Here is a 24,615-nt window from a genome sequence, read left to right as displayed (position 1 = left end):
ATTTAAAATATTAATTGTCTACGAGTACACTGAGTTGTTATAAAATGAATTAATGCAACAAGTCAGTATCACTACATAATTTTGGACAAAAAAAAAAAAAAAAAAAAAAAAAAAAAAGGATTTCATTTTTTGCCCAGCCAAACAAGCTAGAAAAGGCCTTCAAAAATTAAATAAAAAAATAGAGAATTATAGGGGGGAAACGAAAACAAAGTGAAGGTAAAGCATAAATATTGTTGGATGAGTAAAACTATTTTAAATTGGATAAAACCATGTAATTAGTGAAAAAGATTAACTACATGTGTGAGTTTCGTGTGTCCAAACTCAGTGAAGATGGCAGAAACAAAAAGATCTGGAAACAGAAGAACTTTCTCATGTTTTTGACATTATTGATTGAGTCTTTCAACATTTCTGCATCGAGGCACCACAGAACCTAAAAATCAGCTGAAAAAAAAACTGCTCCAGTAATGGAACATAAGCATTAGTACAATTATGCAGTGGCCATCCTATATTTACAATAGCAGAGTGTTAGCTAAATCTTTGGTGTTAGGACACACAGATAACCAATGACACATTAGGTTTAACAAAGGCAGTGTGAAGGATACTGTGCAGTCCTAAACTCTATGGATGTTAATAAAAACAGAAGGAAATAAAAAAAGATATTGTTTGTCCAGGAGAACATGAATAGGAATATTGGAGAATATGGAACTGAAATTCTGGTTTTAACAGGATAAACTCATGCAGCTTTGGTTTGACCTTGACCAGGTAAATGAGCAAATTTACATTCCAGTCAAAGATGGAAGAGTGATGATTTAGAACTGTGTGAGCGGAAAACGTGTTGAGAGATGGCAGATCACTTTTCCAACATGGTACTGATCTTAAGCTAACTTAATTTAGTTTCTGAAGAAGAAGAGAAAGGAAACCATGACCTGACCAAGTATGTCTCCTGACTTAAATCCAGTTATAAAACAACAACAACAAAACTTTGGAGTACATAAGGTAAAAAATGCAAGCAAGACAATCTACACAAAAGAGCTGCTGGAAATTAAAATCTGAAAAACAGTAGAAATCTCTCATGAGATTGTGAAAAATAATCATTGTTTTGTAAATAAACAACTCCGAAGCCTTAATTATAAAATTAATTTAAACTGTGACATTATAAAATATGTTCTACTTAGAAATAATGCAGTGCAGGAGAGTTAATCCTATACTGAAATTATATTACCTAAAGTAGAAATAATACTACACAGGGGTTAATCACTTCTGTTGTATGCTGCATCTTTCACTGAACCCACATCACAACATGCTTGGATTTGTTACTTGTAAACTTTATGATCTAGCCTAAATACATTTTATCCATTAACTATTGTTATAAGTTTGCTATGTTACTATCTAGAATTATTATCCAAGCTGATGCGTTAAAGATTTACACCAGGAGTCGTGATTACTCTCTTCAAATGCAAGCCTAGCTGAATCTAAAAATATGTGTGCGAATATATGTTCTGATTTGACCGAATTACACCCATCAATAATCATAACAACACAGTCATCTATGAACAAGAATAGAGGAAGGAAGAGAAGTGGGTCATTCACATTACTTCGCTCAGCCGACAGCTGCCTCTAGATGGCGTTGGTAAACAATAGCCATCGTCTAAATACAAGTTTTTCCAGTTAAACAATCACCTCTTTCCTTTTAGAATCGACACAGAACGGAAGAAACTACGAGAAAGATGATGATGTCTTTGGTTTGTAAAGACTCCCCCCATTTCCTGCCATTTTGGCTTACGTACAACGCTGCTGTTCGCAAAACCTCTCAGTATGTCTGGTCTGAACCGGTTCGGAGAGCGCGCGGTCTCGTGCGCACAGCATACTTCTCACACGGATTTTCTCTGCACTCCGCGCGCCCCCACTAGGCTCGAGCCCCTATTCCCGTTCAGCCTGCAATCATTGGCTCATCAGCTAGCGGCTCGCCCGCGCCTTCCGCATGTTGTTTGGACGCGAGACCGTCTGTGAGCTGCGATTGGTCAACGCCCCTCCAAACCTTTGTTTTGGGGCAGACCCCTTTTACTGTGCACGGGCACGGGGAGAAATGAAGTTGTAAACGAAGCGCGTGCACTTTTCAGCACCAATACCTCGTGGATAGCAGCCAAACGGACCAGAGAGAGGAGAGTCGTGTGGGTTAGCTCACTTTATTGTGATAAACCGACGTCTTTGCGGTTTGTGCCGCCATACTGCCGGTGCGATTGCAGGGAAAACTTTAGTCGCAGTTCTGAGTCGTCAAGCGGAAATACAAAGCGGCAAGGTTTCAGTTGTGTTGTCCCCGGCGGCAGGAGCTGCGCAGCGGTCGTCGAAGACACGTTTTAGCGGGTAAAAAGCGAAAATTTTGTTCCTTAGGTCGATTTTGTTTTTTGTCGAGGTTCAACAAACTGCACCACGACAAGACTAAATGGCTGGAAGCGACGGGAAACTAAGGTGATATAAAAGATCTTTCTTCCTAGCCGGTTCGGTCTACACAGCAGTGCATTCGTGGTCCTGCTTGTAGCCACATCACCGCTTGCCGCCGAGGTCTCCATTGTGTGAGCATCTCTGCTATTCAACTGCCGCCCGACCGCCGAATCCCGCGCTGCCACCACACACCTGCCACCCCCCAACACCGCGTGTTTTCAGTCGAATTAGAATTTTTTTCTCGCCATCTTTTTTTTAAATCCACGTACTCAAAATGTGTTCTCGGGTTTGGTTCGTGACCGATCGGCGCATCAGCCAGGAGTATCCCCAAGTTCAGATCCTCCGAGCACTAAAGGAGCGCTGCGTCGAGGAGGATGTTGAATTCCGCTCTCTTCTAATGGATCAGATCGTGCTTACGATCAGCCAGGGGCAGTTAGGCAAGTATTATCTATTCAGTTCACAAACTCCTGTTTGATCGTCTCCTGTGATACATGTATTATTAAGTTCTTTATTTCAAGGCATTGTTTGGTGACCACGCTGTTCCAAAGCAGGCCTAGCCCTAGCTGCCTTCTAGCGTGGAAGGGAAGCAGCACAGCAGTGACCGCCTAACCCACTTTAGCTAGACTGCCTGCTGACTGGGGGGGGAGCGATGACGCTTGATTTAATTTCGCTGAATATGCTCTGCAGCAGCCTCTGCACTGATGTGAAGGAGCAGATTTAAGCAGCAGGAAATGCTTTTTAATTATACAGAGCCCTGCTAATTACAGGATAGGTTTTTATTAGCCAGCTGAGCTTGTTTGGTTGTAGATTTTGAGTTGCTTACATATTGATTTACCTTTGCTATATGCATAGGGAAGAAACCCCATTCAAGTAAACAGTTGGTCCCCTAAAAAGGTAGCAGTTATGCTAGTTTTGGTTTGTATCAACACCCAAAGTGAAATGGTTCCATTGTTATCTGTCCTACCTACGTGATCAGAAGACAACAGTCTTTCTTTTGTTCTAATTTTTTTCTTATATGTTTAAAACACAATATTTTACAGTAAAAAGAGACCTTGATAAAGTAATGGTAACTGCAGAAACTCTTGACAAACAGGCACACATGGAATTTGTGAGGATGGTGTGAAATAGGGCTGTGCCACCAGATGAGAGGTGTGAGAGGCTAAATTAACACATAAATGGTGTTGGCTGACATAAGCACAGGCTGAGTAGATAGGAAAAATGTGGGATTATTAGGGGTGTGTCTAGGCAGCATGTCCTCTAATTGTTTCTAATAGCTGTTACTGTACATTGCAGTCATGGCAAAGATTGATTTGAGTTCGCATGCCAACAGTTGTGCTTGTGGATCACATGATAAATAAGAAGTGACATTTCACATTTTCTACTGCTATGACAAAATAATCTGACCCAAAGACTAGAGTCAGCTATAGATATTGTAGAATGTTAAAAAAAAAAACACTCGGAGACACATTGAAAAGGGGGTTAATCTAGCCAGTTCATACATGTTAGTAGTTTGTTGTTTAGGTCTGTAGCTTAGTGACGTACACAACAGGATTGCTAGCATGGCCTGTAATCCATGCGGCCTTTAAATTTGCATACAGTAAATGGGCTGTCTGCCTTGGCTTCACATCAAGATTAGCAGCCAGTGGACAGATTGGCTATGTTTTAGGTTTCTGGCACATGAAGTCAGAGTACTAAGCAGTGTGGCTGGGTTGTTGTGGTGCATATAGGCCAAGATTTTCCTTACCTATAGTTCATTTGCACTTATATTACAGAAACTATGGAGTTGAAAGGAAAATCACCATGCAAAGTCCAAACAGGAACTGGCCCATTGACCACATAATCCCTATTAGACATAAAGTGGCTTATCTCTGGCAGTATGCATTTCCTTCTTAGCTACATGAATGTACATGTGAATTAACCAGCTGCTACTACGCCAGACGACATATATGAATTGAGGCATTTATGGGGTAAACTTTAGGAAACACTGATATGTGTGATTGCTTGAGACAAGACCCGTTTGCATTAAAAATCCTCATATTCAGTCGATTTTATACAATAATTTATATTTCCCAGACTTTCTATTTCCTATTTTATTCGGTGTATGTATATATATATATATATATATATATATGTATGTGTGTATATATGTATGTGTGTATATATGTATATATATATATATATGTATGTGTGTATATATGTATATATATATATATAAAATCTATTATTTTGACCCCAACATATCACTGGTTAAATTTCTCAAATGAATTTACATACCTGTGTTACAGAAAACAGCAAGTCTATTCAGTTTTATTTATTTTTATCCTAAAAAGAGAATTCATCATCACATCCATAAAAGTCATATTTATAACTTACCATTTTTTAGTTATCTGTCATTTTCTTTGCTTATTTGTGTGTTCATGTTTGTACCAGGCTAATGGGTTCAGTCTCTCCATAGCAGGAGACATCGGTGAGCACACGTGTACATCATATTGTTTTAATGACAAATGAGGCCCCTCAGATGAAGCAGCTTAACATGGCGATGGGCCAGCGAGAGGCATTTTGCGTCCCATGATTGAACAAAATTAAAAAGACCGGATATGAATGGCTGTCACAATCCTTTGTGATCCTTACACATACCAGTGGACACACTGCTTGCCCAGTGATGATAAATGCAACACTTCTGTGTCAGTGAGGATGGAATATTCAGGCAAGTCCAGGATCTTAATTTACCAGCAGAGAATGTATCAGGATCAACAGTCATGAGGCACAGATACTGTAGCTTTAATGCTGCATCATGTTTGGTTGTTGAGGACATGCACTTTATTGTAAGATAAATTAGACTAACTGTTGATGTGATTATCATCTATAAATTTATGTTGTTACTTAATTTGTGATTTTTATGTCATAGGTTGTGGAGGTGTGATGATCTCGGTTGTTGTAGTAATGAGCTAAATTAATATCTACTGATGAATACTAAAGAACTTTGTTTCAAAGCAGTTGTTATATATTTTGTATGCAAAGCAAATCAAAATTACACCTCAGTAAAATAAACAGATAGCAAATGGTCTTCTCGATTGCTTCCACTAAAACAGCTTCTCTTTTTTTTTATCAATAAACCAACTTGCACATGCATCCTGAAATTTTACATTTCACTAGTTTTGCTAAAAGGGCTGTCAGCTCGCTTTTTTTCATTTGGTAATGTAAAATGCGCAACTGCATATGTATCGCTTCTGTAAACAATAACTGTCTTACAACAGAGGAGTCACATTTGGATGCGAGCAGCTGCCATACAGTATACTTCCATTAAGACTCTATCTGTTTTGAAGTTTGCCCATTGTTTTTCATACACAGTCATGCTACAAACTAGCACACTTTGTCGGTATTTGCATCATTTCATTAGCCAAACAAAGCAGTGTTTGCACTTTGATAACAGGACTCTAAACTGTCTAACTTTACGTTTTGTAATGCAGAATAATGTTACTTAACTCTGTAAAAACAGCAGTGGGAGTGGACTAGATTTTCACAAACCCACAAACATTACTGAAGCATGCTCCCCATTTTCTTTGAGCCTCTTCCTCCAGCCAATTAGGTGCGTTTTGGATATCTTTACTTAAAAAGCAGCTGTGTAATGTTTTGTTTTTGTGTGAGCTGCTGATATAGATGAACACTACATATTTCATGCTTAGGAAAACAGCAAATATACTTCTTAAAAATATCCATTGAGTGAGGTTCAGGATGACATTATACTGACTTTGGACAGTTTTTTGTATTGTTTATTGGCATTGTACATGCCAGATGAATTTACAGACTAAATTACCAAACTGAAACAAGTATTAAAAAAAGGGTTTTAAAAACCTAAACCTATCAAAGCCTCACCAGTGTGATCTAATATTAGCAGCCACCATGACTTTGTGGCTTTATGACAGTGTTAAATCTGCTGTGAAATATAGCACGTAGTATATTAACATACTCGCCAGCACTTAACCAAACACATAGAAACAACATGATTTAATATGATCTTTGGTATATTAGAAATCTTCAGTGGTGTTTTGATGATATCTGTTTTCTGCTGTCCATTCTGTTCGAGTTAACTAGATATTTATGTAAATGGAAAAGTAGCAACCACTACAGTACCTCTAGAGCAGGGTCCCCAAAGTTGATTCTCAAGGGCTGCTGGTTTTAAATGTTTCCCTGCTTCAGCACACCTGACTCAAATGGATCCAACCTATGAAGAAGTTCTGCAGCATGACTCGTTAATGTGATTTGGATGTGTTGAAGCAGGGGAAACATTGAAAGGATTGTGGCCCTCGATGACCAGAGGTGGATAACCCCGCTTTAGATTTTATGTTTTTCTGTGGTTTTATTAGTGAGATACTCAAACAGCCATCTAAGGATGTTAACACAAACCAAATCATGACAAACTGGATTAACATGCATCCCCACAAACCTAAAGTAATCAGAATATTCTGACCAAGAGTGATACTGCATACAGGATTGGCAGGACTGACCAACCAAATACACTGGAGCAGCATTTGTCAGTCTGCTTTGTGACGTTGCAGCGGCATGCGTGCAATGCATGTTATTCCTGTAAGCTTTGTCAGGCGGATTGAAAATGGGATGCACCTATACAGTCCATCCAACAATGGAATCATGAGGCTCTAACCAGTGTAGAAAAAAAATCATAGCATTTCTAAGTATAAACAGCCACACCCACATTAAATATAGACAATCTCTCACCAAAAAGCTGCTATAGGTTAAAATTGTTATCCATCAGATTTGTCAGGATCTCTGACTTTTTGCGATGGTCACATGACAGACAGTGCTGAGCACACAAACACTTGCAGATGAATAGGGCTGATTCATGCAGCTGCCTCATAGGTTTCTGTTTGGTCCCCCCTGGAGACAGAGACGAGCACTGTGAATACTGTCTGTCAAAAACCATGAGACCACATCCCCTGTAACTTCCCACTGTAACACCACTCACAGCACCCTCAGTGGCTACACAATCAGCACAGTGTGAGAGTGTTGAAAAGGGTTGAAGAGGCAGTGAATCCTCCTGCTTCCTAGCTGACACTGTAAAGAGGAGGAGAAAGAGACAGGGGTGGAGATCCTCTTCTTTTTACATGCACCACATATTTCCCCCTCCCATCGCTGTCCTCTTCTGTGTTAGCTGCAAGACATCCCTAACCTTTTCTGCTTGTTGTCTTTCCCTTGTCCCTACCTTTACCTGTCTGTTTAGCTAAAAACGGATTGTGAAAGGTGCACACTATGCAGGCTGGTGCTTCTGCCGACATGTTAGTAGCTGCCTGTTTTTATTATTGGCCCGAGCTTCTGTTGACCTCTGATGATCTCAGCCAGTACTGTTATCACTGTTGTGAGCCTGCAGATTCTAAGATGGCTGAAACTCACGTCATGGTTGGGGGAAGTGCTGTGCCAAATGACAAATGTGTCTGCCTCCCTGCTTCTTCTAGGTAGAGTACATGTGAATAAACACAGGTGTGTACAAGTTTTGTCGTCGCTTAATCTCTTCATCCTGGTGAGCTGTTAGGTCACATCGCTGGTTAAATCTAGTTTCTCCTTCTCATCTACAGTGACAAAGCATCACCAGTCACCAGTAAAATACTGCCAAATCTTCGTCCATGGCTGGTGATTATGCCGTCTGTGCAGCAATTAACAAGCCAATAAATCTCCGCAATTTCAAATGTTTATTTTGTTGTGCACAGACAGTCATTTTGAAACTAGAGCCACATAAACTAAGAAATCGGATCAGTTTCTAGCTTTTGTATGAAAGGTAGTATTATGTTCTAAACTGTCTTTTCACCCTTGTACTTAACTGAATACTATCTGTTTTCTACAGTTTATACATGCTGTACTGAATTGAAATGGAAATCAGTAACCTATTCTAACGTCCTCAGTTTTATTTGCTCTTATTTTCACGAGAAAAGTGGTGTCAGGCTGAAACATCACCAAGGCTTTGTAAATTTCAGATCCTTACAGATCCTAGATCTCTACTGACTTTATATTGTGACATTTAAAAAAATATAACCATGTAATCCAGAAAAATATCCTGGAAATGTGAGTGTTTAATGTGCATATGACATGGTGTGTAAGCAAGAGTGATTAAATTCCAGATTTTCTCCCGTGAGGCCTCAGAAATCTCTCCTTGCCTCACTGTCCTAAATTGTTATAAAGTGGCTTGTGTCAGCATATAAGCAAAGGATATCTCTTTCTATGACAAGGAAGAAGCCCAAAATTTAGCTCTGTAGGGTTTTACTGTAAAAGGGAGTGGGCAGTATGTAAGTATCACTTTTCAGCAGGCTCTGCAGTGTCCATATAGATACTTTGGTACCTCAAACCCCTGACCTGGCTGCCTCTGCATAGGCTTGTAACCTCATCACCTCTCAAGTCAGCGGTGTGGGGACAACTGGAGCAGTGTCCACAAAGAGGAGTAAACTGTTCCACCCGAAGACGGTGGATTTCAAATCTGGCCAAAAACTTTCTCAATTTTTCCAGATGTTCTCAGTGTGACTTGTAGAGACGGAAAGTAGAGACAAACTAGATGCTGGTTAATGACTGGTTCCTTGAAGAGTGAGTGCCACATACTGACAAGAAGTCTTGGCAAGTTGTCTCTTTAACGGTTCAGAACTGTTCTGTAAGCTCAGGAGTGCTTTCTGAGTGTATGAGGGTCAAGCCCAAGTTGTTTTTTTTTGTTGTTTTTTTCCCTCGCTCTTTTGGTTGAAACAACCTATAATCTAATCTGTTTTCCATCTGCCTCGTCTCCTATCCCTCCATTTCTCCCTTCAGGTCTGCGAGTGGAGCAAGAATTGGTGACGTCCTATCCACAGGTGGTGGTGGTGCGGGTTCCCACACCCTGGGTTCAGTCTGATAGTGATATTACTGTGCTGCGTCACCTGGAGAAGATGGGCTGTCGGCTGATCAACCGGCCTCAGGCCATACTGAACTGTGTCAACAAGTTTTGGACCTTTCAGGAACTAGCTGGCCATGGCGTGCCTCTTCCTGACACCTTCTCCTACGGTAATTTTGTTCTTGACTTTCATGTTTCTCACTGTGTCTGTGTTTAAGCCAGTTTGTGTTTTCACAACAGTAATATTCAAGCCATTTAAAGCATATCACTACTACCCAAAGCTCTAAATGACCTTTTTTACAATGACCAGCCAGTGTGACTAGTAGATTCCTAACTCTTTCTTTCTTTCTTTGTGTTATTTCTTATACTTTGATTTTTTGTAAGGCAAGCAACTGCACATCCTTTTTTTCAGTTTTCCAAAAATCCATAGTGCTGTGGTGTTTGTGAGTGCAGAATAGAGAAGGGTACAGACAGAGAGAAGGAAAAAAAGAAAGAAAAAGGAAGGGGGTTGTTTGGCCTACATTCCATGCGTCTCTGTGCACAGTAGGCCAGGCAATGCATGCAGAGCAGCTGGAAAGCTTATGTAACCACCCCCAACCACCATGCGCACACATCCACCCCATGTTCCTTTATGATTTTCTTACAGAATTAAACATTGTGCTTCATTACCTCTACCAAAGCAGTTTTCAACTCTGTTGTAACCATATTTGTTGTCCACTATCTCCTCGGCTTCCTCTGTTCTTTTCCCTTCTTGGTGAAAACACAAATGATTTAAAGCATTAGGAAGAGCCAAGTAGCAGGCTTGTTCGCATCTGTTCCCTCGGCTAAATGCCATAGAACACCAGACAGGAAGGCGAAGATTGTGAGACAGTAACAGGGAGGTGGAAAAGGGTAAAGAATGTGGAAATAAAATGCTAACATTTTCTCACTATATATGTATTATTTAATAAAGATATATATATATATATATATATATTACTGATGTTGTCATTGGTTTTTAGCCAAAGCAACAAGCTATCATTATAGCTTATTGTCAGAAGTGATCAGCTGCTTCATATTAAATGCATTAGTTAGTGTCTCCTCTGTTCGTCTCATGAATCAAGCAGCAAATCTAAGCTCAGGACAACACTCCTACAGCCTTTGCTGTTTTGAGTCACTCCTGTTTCCATAGCGACATGTTACATTCCCTCTCCTCACTCTGTCAGGTCAGCTGTAATATCTGAACCGTGCCATTAACGCAAGAGCAGCCTGTAATATATTTTGCTTTGTGGGTGTGTTTCTGTGCATGGGATTTTCTCAGGCGGGCACGACAACTTCCGTAAAATGATTGACGAGGCAGAGCCACTGGGCTACCCAGTGGTGGTGAAGAATGCACGTGGCCACAGAGGTAAGACAATGAGCCCATTACATTAATGCCATTCTGTTCACCACACTACACCCTTAAAATTGCCCACATTAATGGGAATTCATGAAATGTATTAACAGAATATTAAATGATTATGACTATGATTCTGCAGAAGCTTGCAAAAGGTTGCATTGTGATTGCTAGGTTAATCATTTCAGTTTCTAGTTTACAAATTGACCAGTTTCCTTATTTTGCCTGAATTTAGAAGGGGGTTGTGTGGGATCTTTGAGCCCTCACATGAATACAGTGTCTCTCAAGAGATGAGCCCCAACGTCTGCTGACCCATTAGCCATTTCCTATTCATAGTTATCAACACTTGAGTGGCTCTACAATTGTGTGAAAGAATAACAATGGTTTGACCATGCTGACATCACAGCACATTGTTAGGGAAAGCAGCCGTTGGTCACCAACTAATGTGACCCTTTTTATGGAGTTCAGTGTCTCCAGGCTTGTTTTCAGTCTTTGTGGTTGACCGTTGACACTGGCTGAAATCCAGCTTGCTTTCCGTCTCAAATAAAGACATGTGAACAAATACAAAGGATGGAGACTTATGAGTCATTATAAATTAGATGCTAAATTTATCCAATGCTTTTGTCTCCAAGGTCCTTTTTATTTATTTATTTTTTCTTTGATATTTTTAGATAAATATTTAAATTTACAACTTTGGTTGAACAGTTACCTAACATCATTTCAGCTTTGTTAATGCAAACTACTTTTTATCAAATGGCTGAGTCACAAAACTAAATTATTCTGTTCCTGCCTTGTTTTCAATTATTGAAATACATCAAGCATCAAGAGATGGTTTTGGCATTGCATAAACATTATAAAATAGAAATGAAAACACTTTACTTTGGAACAGGGTTCAGAGGCGGTCACTATAAGGAGACAAAGCCAAGTGGTGTTAATTAAAACAAGCATCTTCTATCCATGTGAATAGTAGCTCTGTGGCTGCTGATGACTGTCATTCCATTATGTGAGATACCAAGACTGACATGACACTTGCTCAGCAGAGTTGCTGCTTGTCAGCATAACTGTACAGAAACTTTGATTACACAACTGACAGAGCTTGCAAGAATCTTGATCTTATATTCACGTAAAGAGCTCTATGTGTGATAACAGCTTGAAGACTAGCTCATCTTTGCTTTCTTCCCTCATCTAGTTTCTCCTTCCTTCTCTTAGGCAAGGCTGTGTTCCTGGCACGGGACAAACCCCACCTGACAGATCTTTGCCACTTGATCCGCCATGATACCCCCTACCTGTTTCAGGAGTATGTTAAGGAGTCACATGGACGTGATGTGCGGGTGGTCCTAGTGGGCGGCCGAGTCATCGGCTCCATGCTGCGCTGCTCCACCGATGGCCGGATGCAAAGCAACTGTTCCCTTGGTAGGCAGATGCCCGAGAGGCAATGATCACACACATTTACTGAGTCTTCTTCCTTCTTGCAGTTGACAGCACTGCTGCACTGGAAGAGTAAAACTCTAATGTCCTTATTCGTAAATGTGGTAGCTTTTCATGGACCATTTGGATCATTTTAGATCTGTTAGCACATAAAAGGTGTCTTCTAATTGTGATTATTTTATAGGAGGATGCTGGTAAACAATCAAAATGTTTGTCTAAATTTGTGATCAACTATAATTCTCCACCTGCTGAAACCAGTTTTGGACACAGTGCAACAAGCTTATATTGAATCCACCCTCGAGACTTCAAGTGACACAGCGTTCCAGCTGATGAGACTGATTTTCAGTGTCAGGGCATTAGCAGTTTGAGTGCAGCTGAGGCTGTAATGCTTTGTGACAGATTTAGGACATCAGTCATTGGTTTATTTAGAATTTATGTAAGAATGCATGTTGACACTGACTACAAGTAGATCAGATTTATTTATTTTTTATTGTATGTAATATAATAATTAGATATTAACCATCTTCATGTGTGTCTGAATTGCTAGGTGGTGTGGGCATGATGTGCCCCCTGAACGAGCACGGCAAGCAGCTGGCTATAGAGGTGTCTAACATCCTGGGCATGGATGTGTGTGGTGTTGATCTTCTTCAGCTCAATGATGGCTCATTTGTGGTTTGCGAGGCTAATGCCAACGTGGGCTTCATCGCCTTCGACCAGGCCTGCGGCATGGATGTTGCAGGGATTGTTGCTGACTTCGCCCTATCGATGCTTCCCAGCCGCCTCACCCGTAAAATGTCCCTGCTCTCCGTCGTGTCCAGCACCAGCGAGACCAGTAGCGAGCCTGAGGTGTGCATCGTGCCCGCAGGTGGCAGCTCACTGCCAGAGGCAGTGTGCAACATGAGTGTGGGTTCTACTTCCAGCGAAAGTGACCCGGAGCTGGCGGAGCCCTCACAGTCATCACCCTGCCAGTCCACACCTCCCACCCTTCCCAATCTCCCTGACCTTCCCAATCCAGCCTATTTCAACACCCTCCTGGCCAATGAGATCAAGCTATTGACTGAGTGAGATTCAACCAAATTCATGCACGCATAACACCACAAATGCATGCTTACATACACCTGTGCAAAAGGCAACAAACATTCCTTTTAAAAAGACATATTAGTCCAGAAACCATCTAAACATGAAATACTAAGTGCAAAGCAAGAGCTAAAAGGAACAGAACACATATTCTGATACAACCACAGCAACAAACACCAAAACAAGGCTTCTCCTTCTTTGAAGAAAAAGATCTGAGGCTGCTCCCCTGACTATTCTCTCTTTACATTGTTTCAAAAGCTCCAAATCCCACCATCTAAACTTAGTTTACATTGCATCATGATGGGATACATCATCTGAGATAGCCAAAAACCAACTCTGCTAGTGTGCATTTGCTATTTTTGGTTGGGCAAAGGATTCCAATGAATGCATACACCTGCCATGTTTTTATCTTCCTCACAATCCAAGTTGTCACAGAAATGTTTTGTCAGGCTTGGTGGATTGGATGCATAATGAAGTGTTTTCAAGTTCAATACATCCATATGATAGGCATGTTATGCTTTTAGTTCCAATGTAGGAATGTAGTGCTCCCAACGAGGACACAGAACAAGATGGGGACCAACTAGAAATGTACTAATTTAATGTCAGCAAGTAGCAGACCTATTTACAAGTTACCACCAGGTAATATTATAGTGAATTCACAGCCTTCTCAGTTAATATTCAAGATTTCATTTTTGATTACCAGCTACTATAGTCTTGATGCTTTTTAAAACTAATGAAATGTCTAGCACTTTATAATAAACATGCATTTTTCTCGCTGAGATGAGAGATTTGGGAATGTGAAAGCCGTGTCAACACTTGCAAGCAAAATATACCTCGAAACAGTGACCTCTCACTGCCATAGGATGACATAGACATACAGTACATATCGGCCTGGGCCCTTGTGGTTTTAAAATGGCCCGGACATATCAGGTGTTCTTTCCCTTTATGTCTAGGACCTTAAAAGATAATTGTGTATAATTTCTTGGTTTTTTCTCTCTTTTTTTATTTTTTTTTTATTTTGTAAATATTTTAGACAAATTAGCTTCACAGCATACTCTTATCCAGCTTATAAAAGTGAAACAGTGGAAATATCTGCCAACATGGACATTTTCATAAGCTATGGTGAAAAAAACCAGATTGTACAGACTTGTGATATTAAAATGGTTAAAACTGAAATTTTGGTGCTAACAGTTGTGGATTTGGTTAGATGTGATTTCTCAGTCATATTATATGTAGACTTTGATTGTTTTCATGCATTATTTTTTTTTTTTTTTTTTGTTTTAAATGAAATTTAGATAACATAACCCATAAAATATGTTGGCATAATGTATAAAATACGGAGTTTTATATTTTTACAGTCTTCTTTAGTAGAGTGCTACATTTTTTCCTTTAAAAAGGAAGAAACAAAATCCAGGGATTTCAGCAGGCCTTATTCTTGACAGTTTTTGTTCCTTTGGATTTATCTTCTGTACTCCTTTCAAAATAACATAGTAGGGTATAGGGTATGCTGAGGTATTTGTCATTCTTTGAGAATAACTTCCGACTGATCAAAAGCACAAATATAAACCCTTGATCGTCCACATAGTGATGTTGATGTTTTTAGGCTTGTAACCCTTTCTGTTGAACACAACTCAGGGAAGCAGCCTGGATCTCAGCCCTGACCCCACCACAAAGGCATGATATATCCATTCCAGCTAGATGCGTCATGAACATACCACATACCTACACACAGACGAAAATACAAAAACAACAAAGAAAAAAAAAGGTTGTAAACTACAGTATAAGACAGTGGTGTATACCATGGTTAACATGCACTTTTTTTTTCCTTGCCTGTTTCAGAATGTTCCTTGTTTTCTTCCTAATTTATGGTATTTTTGAAAAAAGTGGTTTGTGTGCACTAATATTGTCTCAATAAAGTGAAACCGCTGTGAAGCTTGATTTTATTTTTCTTAGATGTGGGCCAAATTTACTAACTGTCTGGAATCTAACAGGACCCTGCTGGAGGGTGCCAATTCTTCATCTGCCAGATAACAAGAAGGGGTATCTTTTACTTTAAGTATGCTGTTGAGTGATCACAGTGGCTCCACACCGTTTACACCACTACTGTGATGTTGTCTGCTATCTATACAGAATCGAAGCATCTGACAGACAAACTGTGAAATCTCCTCATGTCAACACTCCTGACACACAAGGGCCGGTGGGCTTGATTATGAAGTCACATCCCATCATGAACACTTTAATGGATAAACTATCTCCTGTAGCTGTCCCTATCTAGTCTGTGTCTTTGTATTGAAGCCTGGCTCATTCCTCATTGTGTACATAAGTGTAAATTCAAGATGACATATCTCAAGATATTAACAGCCAGCCATAGAAAATGGTCAAACACTCACTCTTACAGCCCCTGTTATTTAATATGTTTATCCATCTTGACCCATCTAGCAACTCTCAAAACACCTTTTCATTGTCTGGTTTCATTTGGAAGTATTGGTTTAAGGGTCATTGCTGAGTCTGAATCTTAAGTCCAGTTCTGCTTGGTCTTGTAAGATCAGCAACAGTGATGAAGTGGATTGCTACTGAAAGGAACAGGTGTGCGACATGTTAGCAACAGAGTGAAGGAAGGAAAAAAAAAAAAGTTGAGTTTACTGGCCTGGGTGGTGCTCAACCAGCCTGGAACAAACTTGTAAGGACCTCTGGTTGAGTGCAACAACAGAGCACAAGGTTAATATTTAACTCTAATTCTGCTGCTAATGTATATTTGGTTCAAATATTAAAAAGGGAATATGAGCTAATCCAAGTGTTTTCATGTGTAACTGCCTCTCAACACAAAAAAACTATGAATACCAGGAAAAAAACAAAATGTTGTATAATTCAGTACAAATAATAAGTAGTGTAAGGATTTTTAAAAATGACTGTTTTGACATGTTTCAGAATTGTATATAAAGATTACAGCAATCATAAAATTCCTTTTAAGTCTGTTATAAAACAAACCTGTGGTTTGCTAAAAGGGTTACAACATACTCTTATTTCCAAGAGGAAGATGCAATGTTTTTGCTTGAGTGAAGTAAAGCAGCTTTCCGCTGATGATCTTGAAAATGTTTCAGATTATAACTGCATTTGTTGAATTTAGTCAAGGGTTCTGGACTGCTAGGTACAAAATAAGCAAGAAACATTGCATAAAGATTTTTCAGCAAATGCCATTGACCATTTTTCTGTTCTTTCATTGTGATATAATTCTGACATTGTTAGAAAATGAAACCCAAAATCATGTAATACACAAATGATCAAAGTCATGTAAATACATATCCCTCTTTTTTTTTTAGATTAAAATAAAGTCATTATTCAAATCCAGTGAAAATGTGTCACCTCCTAATTTTTACTGTATTTATCAAGAGTTTCTGTATCATTTATTTGAAAATAAATGTTACTCAGCACGCATGGTTTCTATTTACATGTTTTATTTATAAGAAATTCATTTTTATCCCTATATATTCAAAGTGATGTCCAAGTAGATCACATCTCCAAATAAGAAAAGGAAGGAGAAGGGTGCTGACTAGTGAGAACCAGGTTGTGCATCTGTCTGCTGATTCTGCACCAGCTGCAACAGGCCCTGGATGGGTTCTGTCAGGTCATGCTCTGGTATCAGCTGGCTGGCCTGCAGGGCTGTGCTGGCAAATCCCCCTGCCTGGCACACAAACAGAAACAAACAACCAGTGCAGCTGTAGATTCTCTGGGGAGAGTAAAGCTGACTTATATAATGATGTCACTGAAACTGGACTGTAACCCACTTCATTTAACCCAATTTGTTTACTCTTGCGACAACCAGATTTACCAGGCCGTAATGCTGTTCTCCCTCTAGCATAAGTAAAAGAAAATGTAGACACAGAAGATTTATTTGAAACTGTAGACTAAATCAAGCTGAGATGGAAATATGCCAAACTCAGTGAGGAAGGTATTGGTGTTCATGATGCCACGCCTGGAACTCCTGCAGTTTCTTAGAATTTCTATAACAGCTGAAAAAATCTGATGTGTTATGCAAGTGAATGTTCAGTGCCAGATCAATACAACCATCAGTACTGAATACAAATCAGACATATTGAGCCAAAGGCTCACGAGTAATATAACATACATCTCTACAACAATACCAAATATCACAGAAAGTTTAAATATCCTTAAAAAAGCAAAACACCCTAAATAATAAAATCTATGTTCTTACAAAAGATATCATGCTTTCCTAATTGTAGCACAGCTGTTGAGACAACCATGAAAAGAACAGAGATTATCAGTCAAATTCAAAACAGGTACCATTGTGCACCACCAACATTAAGAGCTCAGGTCAAGCTTAGTCTCTCTCAATACTCATTCAATAAATACCAGGAAAAGGAGTGGTTAGATTGCATCACAGCTTTTTGGTTGGATGGAGGAGTCAGTGAATCATCCTTCAACTATTACAGTGATTTTGAACGTTTTTTTTTTTTTTTTTTTTTGCATAACCTAAATCATCGTAATCTGATTTCCACACTAGTGCCAATCAACAAAAGTAAGAAGAAAATTTTATATTTTTCCATTCATTTAATGAGGGTATAGAATCACAAAAGTGTGTAAACCTCTTAAGTTTCAGTTAGACTGACTTCTACTTGTTATTTTCAGTCAGTGGTATAACAATCAGATATTAGTGGGTGTCCTGTTTAATAAAAGAATAATATCAAAGTGTGATTTCCACATCATCTCTGGAGCTTTCTTTTGACCTGAGTCCCAAGAAAAAGATTTGTTGATGCTCATCAGGCTGAAAGGTATTACAAAACTCTACTGATCCACAACTGCATAGCTTGTGCACACATTAAAACCAGTAAAAATGTGTAATATTCTAGCAGGTCATGAAGGAACCCATGGTGATGTTAATATTTATGAATCACTATCAGCACAACACCCAACAGAAATTGTGTACATGGTAGAGCTGGAAATAAAAACACCCCAAACTGCATATTTATTAAATATCACATGCACAAGCCAAAGCACTGGGGGAAAGCATATTTTGTGGAACAATTGGAATAAAATGGAACTTTTAGGTCTAAATAAAAAAATATTGCATTCCAGCATAAGAATCTTATCCCATCTATAAAACGTGGTATTGCCAGTACCATGACTTGAACCTGTTTTACTGCATGTGCATAGGCCATTAAATGATCTGAATAATAGGAGTGAATTCTAAAGGAAAATGGCAGCACATCTGTAACTGACTGAATCCTGGGGGAAAATAGGTCATGCAGTGAGACAATATACAGCATGTAACCACGCAACATGTTTTTAAAATGGTAAAGGAAAATAATGTTAATGGCTTGGAAAGTCAAAGTCTTGACCTGAATCCAATAGGAATTTTGTAGGACTCTATGAACAGTCTATCATGCCTGGATACTAACAAACATCCCAGAATTGAAAAGGTTACTGCTGGACAAAGGGTTAAACTAGATAATCCATGTCAGCTATCATTTTTTACTATTTGTTTATGTAGTTTGTCATTATATGTTCACTAAATCTGATATTTGTGCAAAAAAGTTGAATATTTTAAAAGATTCATATGCTTTAAAGGACAATATCACAGACCAACAGAAGTCTCTTTAAGGAGACACAGTGTCTTTCTTAATCACACTTAATATTCGTTACAGCAGACTTCCTTCTGCCACAATGGAGGAAGGTAAATATGTTTTCAATCAGTTAAAAAATTAACAAGATTATGCTTGAGGCTTTCTTTTTTTCAGTGAGCCTTATCCCTCGTTCTTCCCACTGCTATTTGCTGCTCAGTGAGCCTAGTATAGCTTTTGATAAGACACAAAAACATTCCAACTTCATACAGAGCTAAAACACCAAACTACTCAACAGAATTCTGTCAAAAAATGACTGCATAAATAAATTGTAGTGCCAATTTGTCCACTCATGTTTGTCTAAGATCCCATCACACCTTTTTCTTCCATCTTGCTCCAGACTTTCAGAGCATAAAGACTGTGAGGAGGAGGGCCTGCCTGGTGCCTCTTTCACAGTCAGAAACACAGATACATTTACTACAACACTGTGGCCTTATTTCACATGGCACACTAGAAATCTGCTAATTCATTTCACATCTAAAGACTTGTAGCAGACACACACAAATTACCTCCAACCCCAGATAAGGTCTAGACAGTGTCTTTGTCTGGACACACTGAAGACCAAGATGGAAATCAGACTGTCACTACAGTCTCATAAACTACCGCTAATTCCCAACTGATGCTTACGGCATCGCCAATTAAGAGATTATCCTCTCTTGAGACAGCACAAGGAAGAAATGGGGAAGTGTGTCATGGTGTCATGCCTAACTTTGTTGGTGACTCACCTTTAGGGAATCCCCCCCTATGAACCACAGCATGGCGAGGCAGTGGGCCACCAGTGCAATCTGAGCTGAGTCTTTTCTGCAGTCATTCTGCTCAAACTCCAATATGGCTCTTAACATCTTATCCAGTTCCGTTTGCTGGGCATGGTCTAATTGAGAGTTATAGAAACAAACAAAGATGTTGTTTTACATTATACAATCGTACTAAATACACTATACATTAGAGAACTGAAAAATTGTGTTTATGCAGATAATTCACACCACATTGAGGTCAAATCGTGGGTATGTCTGTATCATGTGTATAGTGTGTGTAAGAGTTCTTTCTCACCCACTTCTTGTCAGTAAACATTATACAAAGTCTGAGAATGTGCATTGTTGCTAACAGGCTTATCTATATATGTAGGGCAGCAGCTGGGAAAGAGGGTAATAGTGCGGATGCGGCGCAGCCAGAGTTGTGTCAGCAGTGGTCTCTAGTCAGCCCTAAGCATGCTAGTGTAAATCTGGGGTTTAGCTTTCAGTTTGCACAGCAAGACAGATCAGCTAAATATAGCATCGTTGACCTTATTTTTTCAGTTCTTCTTATTCTCATTCATTGGTTCTCTTATGGCCTAATGGAGGCCTTGGCTGAAGCTCAGATCATGATGCATGATGGACTGGTGATGCCTTTTTTTCTGACAGGGCACAATAGATTTGATAAGACGCACCAATAGGGGAGGCTGAAAAATTGGCAGGATTTGGGATGCTTTGCATGTGGGTCTCAAGAAGTTTGGTGAGATGACTGTGCCAAGTGTTTGAAATCTAAAAAAAAAAGAGCACAAAAATATTTGATTAACTATACCATATAGATTCAATCACATGCGCAATGACATAATAATCCTGTCAAAGAATTCAATTTTATGGTTTACAGGTTGTATTTATTTATTTATTTTTCAGAATGTTTACATACATGTTAGGTCTGAAACACTTTATTTTAGTTCCTCCTCTTTAAGATGTTACCCTGTCTTAAAGCCCAGCCTGACTTCATTTGTCATTTAACTGTTTAGAAATTGTTAAGCACAAGGCAGTATCTTCAAAAAAAAAAAATTCACCTTCCTGGTGCCAAACTGGTCACCAGGAAGGTATTTAACAACTGTTTTCCATGGCCATATGGACAAGTGAATGTATTTCATGGTTACATTGAACAGTAAAAGAATAAAAACCTGGTCTATTATTAGGATATTTTTTGGAAGCTCTGCAGTATTATTCTCCCTGGTGTGGAATTCGGGCTTTGCAACTTTGCAGTTGCTACACAGCCTGAAAATAAAGTTAAAACCCCTAAAAGCATCATGTGATCATGAACTCACCTCAGAGTATAAGGAATGAACAACGGGGATCTTCCCCTGTTTGACAAACACATTCGCCATCAGAAAGTAGCCACCACAAAGGACTGTGCTATCGAGACCATACTCCTCACTGGCAAGGTATATCTGCAGACACCAGATAAATAACCTTTTTTCCCTTCTTTTTACAGTATGCAAATAAAGACAATTTCCTCTCAAAAACAACAATAAAATACTTCTGAGACAACTAAAAATACTGGCTAAAAACTGCAAACTCAGTGCAACGTAAGTGAATACTGTGATTATTGACATACTCATACATTTGTAATTTTTCATACTCTTAGGTTCAAAAAAGAAATAATGTGGTAATTAGAGGTGATGCAATTCATAATAATTTGACATCATTGTGATACTGAACGTCAATTGAATAATACAGTAAAGATTACAAATAAAAAGTGGGTGCACATATCCTGGCAGGAGCTAAGCGGTCTACATTCTGACCTTGTACAACATGGGCTGTTTATCTTAATCAACAAATATTTTCAAGCAATGAATTTTTTTTATTATAAACTTAAAAACTATTATTAGGTAAGTAAATAGTCTCTGCTCTGGACAATATTATTAAAATCACAGAAAGTATAAAAAAAAAACACTCATGCATTTAGATTAATCTTGCTAATTATGTCACAAACATCATTTGAAAAGTGAAACAGAGCTTCTTCCAGGTTTCCAGTTGCTGTGTGGAGGCGGCCTAGGCTTCTATGCAAACGGTGGCGGACAGAGAGACCACATTCTGGATTTTTCAACACCACCCACTCTGCCAGGGATAAGTGCTCTGCTACAAGGGCTAGATCATCCAAACCTGAAGATGTTCAAGTAAACACAAAAATGCACACACAATTCATGCATTAAATATTGTGTAAAAAAAGAAAAATGGAACTAAGAAAATTTTTTTTGCTCATATCTCACCCATGTTGGCCTCAGCCAGCAGCAGGTAGGCAGGGACCAGTTGAACAGTACAGGGGCCGTGGAAATCTATAGAACAGCGCAGGCAGAACTGGGCAGCAAGCAGAGCCTCCTGGTGTTTACCCTCCAAAAGTTTCCCTTGAGCCACTAACCTGCAAATTTCTATCAGCTCTGCCTAAGTAAGGAGATGAAAAGAGCTTATTTACTCCATATACATCAATCAGACTTGAAGTAATATTGCGCAACAGTTCGCAGAAGTAAACCACAATTACTCAGAGGCATATTGTGTAACACTGTAGTTTCATCATCGAAACTTTAGCTATTAAAGATTGAACTGGTTCTGGATGCAGTTAGGGAAAATGTAGGAGACAGAAATTCACTGAAACTGATATTAGTTTCTGTTGTTGATGTAAGTTCTCAGTTATTATGTGGAAACACAAATGCTGGCATCGGCAAAGACATAGTAGAATTGAGATTGTGACAGTGGGAGTTAAATATCTTTACTTTTTCCTCGTATCAACTAAAGCAGCGGTCTTGTTGTCTTTCTGTCTCCATTTTTACTAATGTCTTTTAGCAGTTTCTAAATTAAACATTTTCTCAAATAACTGATGCTGCTCTGATCCTAGCTCTTTCTAGCACTTTACTGTCCACTTCAGGTTTGGATTTGGCAACTTGCAACTGAAATTGGCAAAAGCTAAAACCTTACAATTTGAAATGAAGAGATGAGTTATATCCATCATATCCAATGATCCATGGCTTGAGGCCGTATTGTGTCTATCTTTCTTCATTTGTTTTTCTTTGACAGTTAAAATATAACTCAAATCAAAATGTTTAGGTCTTGATGTATATTTCAAACCTTTTCATATTTGGTAACACTGCATTTCACCTTTTTGATCTGGTTTTCCACGTGGCTAGATTGCTGGAGGGCAAGTGCCGAGGTGCGGATGGGAACAAGTAGTTGGCAAATCCTCCCATGGATCGCCACCCAGTCAGTTTGTTGGTGATCTGCATGACTAGGGATTAAAAAAAGAAAAAAAAAACAACACCTTACAGCAAGGTTCTCATGGCTTTGCAATGCACAATGAGTCTACTCTGTTAATGACAAGTCATGAACTGATCTGAAAACCTGAGCTGCAACTTATACTGTAGAACAGTATTAGTACGAATGAAATAAAGTAAAAAAGACTGTAAAATATGCAGGTTAGAATTCTGCTGATATTTTCAAACCAAAGTCTAGAAGACACCATCTGAGTGCAGCAAGAGAACATGTAATAGTACACCATTGCATAACTAGTCTGTAATTTTGTTCATAAGGCTCCTTTCTTCTGTACAGTTCTATGGAAACTGTCTTGGCTTTTAATCCATACTTTTTTATTGTGGAGCAAGTGGACTCTATCCTGTATATTTATGTTTATGGACTTCAGAAAAAGGCATTGAGCAGGAAGAAATGTGACCATGCCACATCAGCAGTAAGACTGACACCACATGCGCCTGCGTGTGTGGATACAGTGAAACAGTGACACACAAGTGCAAACAGATCAACTTAAAACATGTTGTCTTGTCTCGGCTTAGTTTGCCCCCCCCTCGCAGCCGCCTATATATGCAGCAATATATCAATTGATAATCAGCACAAAAGATCCATTGAATACCAGTCATTCAAGTAAGACAGATGATCCTTTTGGCTGATAGTGATGCTTCATACAGTCTACAAATCTGCATTTAATTCAAAACAAGAGCTTCTTATTCATTCATTTTAAAGGCTTCTCAGAAAGCATGCACACTAATAAGCTGCCTGAGAGGACGAGCTTTAGTGGCTCATCCCTTTCTATAAATCCCCACAGTGAGGGTCACCACATGTTCCTCTTCAGTGCCACGAGGATTTAACCTACCACCATTTTGTGATCTGTAACGGGGTCTAGAAACAAAAATAATGCTGGTTTATATGAAATGATTGTGCCAAGTGAACTGTACGCTCATAAACGACGCAGACGTGATCCTTTTAAACAAAACTAGCGAGAATTTGGTAATGTAATTTACAGCTGTTCATCTTCCTCCTGACACACGTACGTCCTTCACTGGAAGTGCGATTTTTGCTGTGGAATAGAAAGCCAAACCAAAACACGGCTAACACTGCCGCCTAGTGTCAAAAACGGTAGAAACAGTTTGTTCAAATTTACCTAAAAACAATTAATGCCATTTGTAAACTGCTTGAACAAATACATGTTACTTCTTCAATTTAAGTAGCACAACATTTTAAGACAAAACAGCTAGCATAAAGAGTGTGCTTACCAGTAAAAAGTCACTTTACACTTAGTGCATTGCAGGTACGCCGCTTGTTGGCAAACTTCACAAAACTTTTCCCTCCCTTTGGGGAAGGCAATAGGAATTACTTTAGAGGCTGAAAGTTGAAGTTTAGCATCCATTATCACAAGTAAAGCCGGCTTACGATGGAAAACGCACGCGACATAAAATTTGTCCACAAAGCTACTAGCGGCTGTGAAGGTTTGCGGTCGCTATGGAAACAACTTCAACCATTTTAGAAAGCAAAATTCTACAGTAGGTATTTTAATTTAATACTTTCACATGTACATGTTTTACCTTACCCATCCATTTTATTAGGCTACAACAGGCGTGACAAAATACAGTAAAGATGTGGTCACAGAGCTTTGTTCTACAACGCCCCTGCCAATATAAACAAACAAACAAACAAACAAAGAAATAAATAATTTTCGATTTGGTACAAGTCTGGTTGGAAACTATCAACACTAACACTAATCCTTTT

At 39.0% G+C, this 24,615-nt stretch overlaps 2 protein-coding genes across 2 annotated transcripts; one reads left to right on the top strand and one right to left on the bottom strand.

The window, feature by feature from the left end:
- The first annotated feature begins 2,047 nt into the window (after positions 1 to 2,047).
- On the top strand, positions 2,048 to 15,156 carry rimkla (ribosomal modification protein rimK-like family member A). The gene is made up of 5 exons (XM_042004616.1): positions 2,048 to 2,879; positions 9,247 to 9,477; positions 10,608 to 10,694; positions 11,892 to 12,095; positions 12,658 to 15,156. Exons 1-5 carry the CDS (start codon positions 2,717 to 2,719, stop codon positions 13,173 to 13,175), a joined length of 1,203 nt encoding a protein of 400 aa, XP_041860550.1. The 5' UTR covers positions 2,048 to 2,716; the 3' UTR covers positions 13,176 to 15,156.
- Positions 15,157 to 16,641: 1,485 nt separating this feature from the next.
- zmynd12 (zinc finger, MYND-type containing 12) lies at positions 16,642 to 24,350 on the bottom strand. Its single transcript, XM_042002968.1, has 8 exons — positions 24,123 to 24,350; positions 22,720 to 22,846; positions 21,837 to 22,008; positions 21,560 to 21,729; positions 20,892 to 21,014; positions 20,253 to 20,346; positions 19,552 to 19,697; positions 16,642 to 16,869 (listed from the first exon to the last, which is right to left on the bottom strand). Exons 1-8 carry the CDS (start codon positions 24,254 to 24,256, stop codon positions 16,738 to 16,740), a joined length of 1,098 nt encoding a protein of 365 aa, XP_041858902.1. The 5' UTR covers positions 24,257 to 24,350; the 3' UTR covers positions 16,642 to 16,737.
- Positions 24,351 to 24,615: the final 265 nt, after the last annotated feature.

This window comes from Melanotaenia boesemani, chromosome 13 (genome assembly GCF_017639745.1).
Source record: "Melanotaenia boesemani isolate fMelBoe1 chromosome 13, fMelBoe1.pri, whole genome shotgun sequence".
Classification (NCBI taxonomy): Eukaryota; Metazoa; Chordata; class Actinopteri; order Atheriniformes; family Melanotaeniidae; genus Melanotaenia; species Melanotaenia boesemani.
The sequence above is the reverse complement of the archived record's forward strand: the minus strand, read 5'-3'. Positions and strand labels throughout refer to the sequence as shown.

Excerpts from the sequence above, each read along its gene's own strand:
- rimkla (XM_042004616.1), top strand. The coding sequence starts at position 2,717 with ATGTGTTCTCGGGTTTGGTTCGTGACCGATCGGCGCATCAGCCAGGAG. Across the intron at positions 2,880-9,246 it reads GATCAGCCAGGGGCAGTTAG|GTCTGCGAGTGGAGCAAGAA; the intron begins GCAAGTATTATC and ends TTCTCCCTTCAG. Across the intron at positions 10,695-11,891 it reads GAATGCACGTGGCCACAGAG|GCAAGGCTGTGTTCCTGGCA; the intron begins GTAAGACAATGA and ends TCCTTCTCTTAG.
- zmynd12 (XM_042002968.1), bottom strand. The coding sequence starts at position 24,256 with ATGGATGCTAAACTTCAACTTTCAGCCTCTAAAGTAATTCCTATTGCC. Across the intron at positions 19,698-20,252 it reads TTTTTCAGCCTCCCCTATTG|ACCATGCCCAGCAAACGGAA; the intron begins GTGCGTCTTATC and ends ACTCTCAATTAG. Across the intron at positions 16,870-19,551 it reads TAGGGGGGGATTCCCTAAAG|GCAGGGGGATTTGCCAGCAC; the intron begins GTGAGTCACCAA and ends TTTGTGTGCCAG.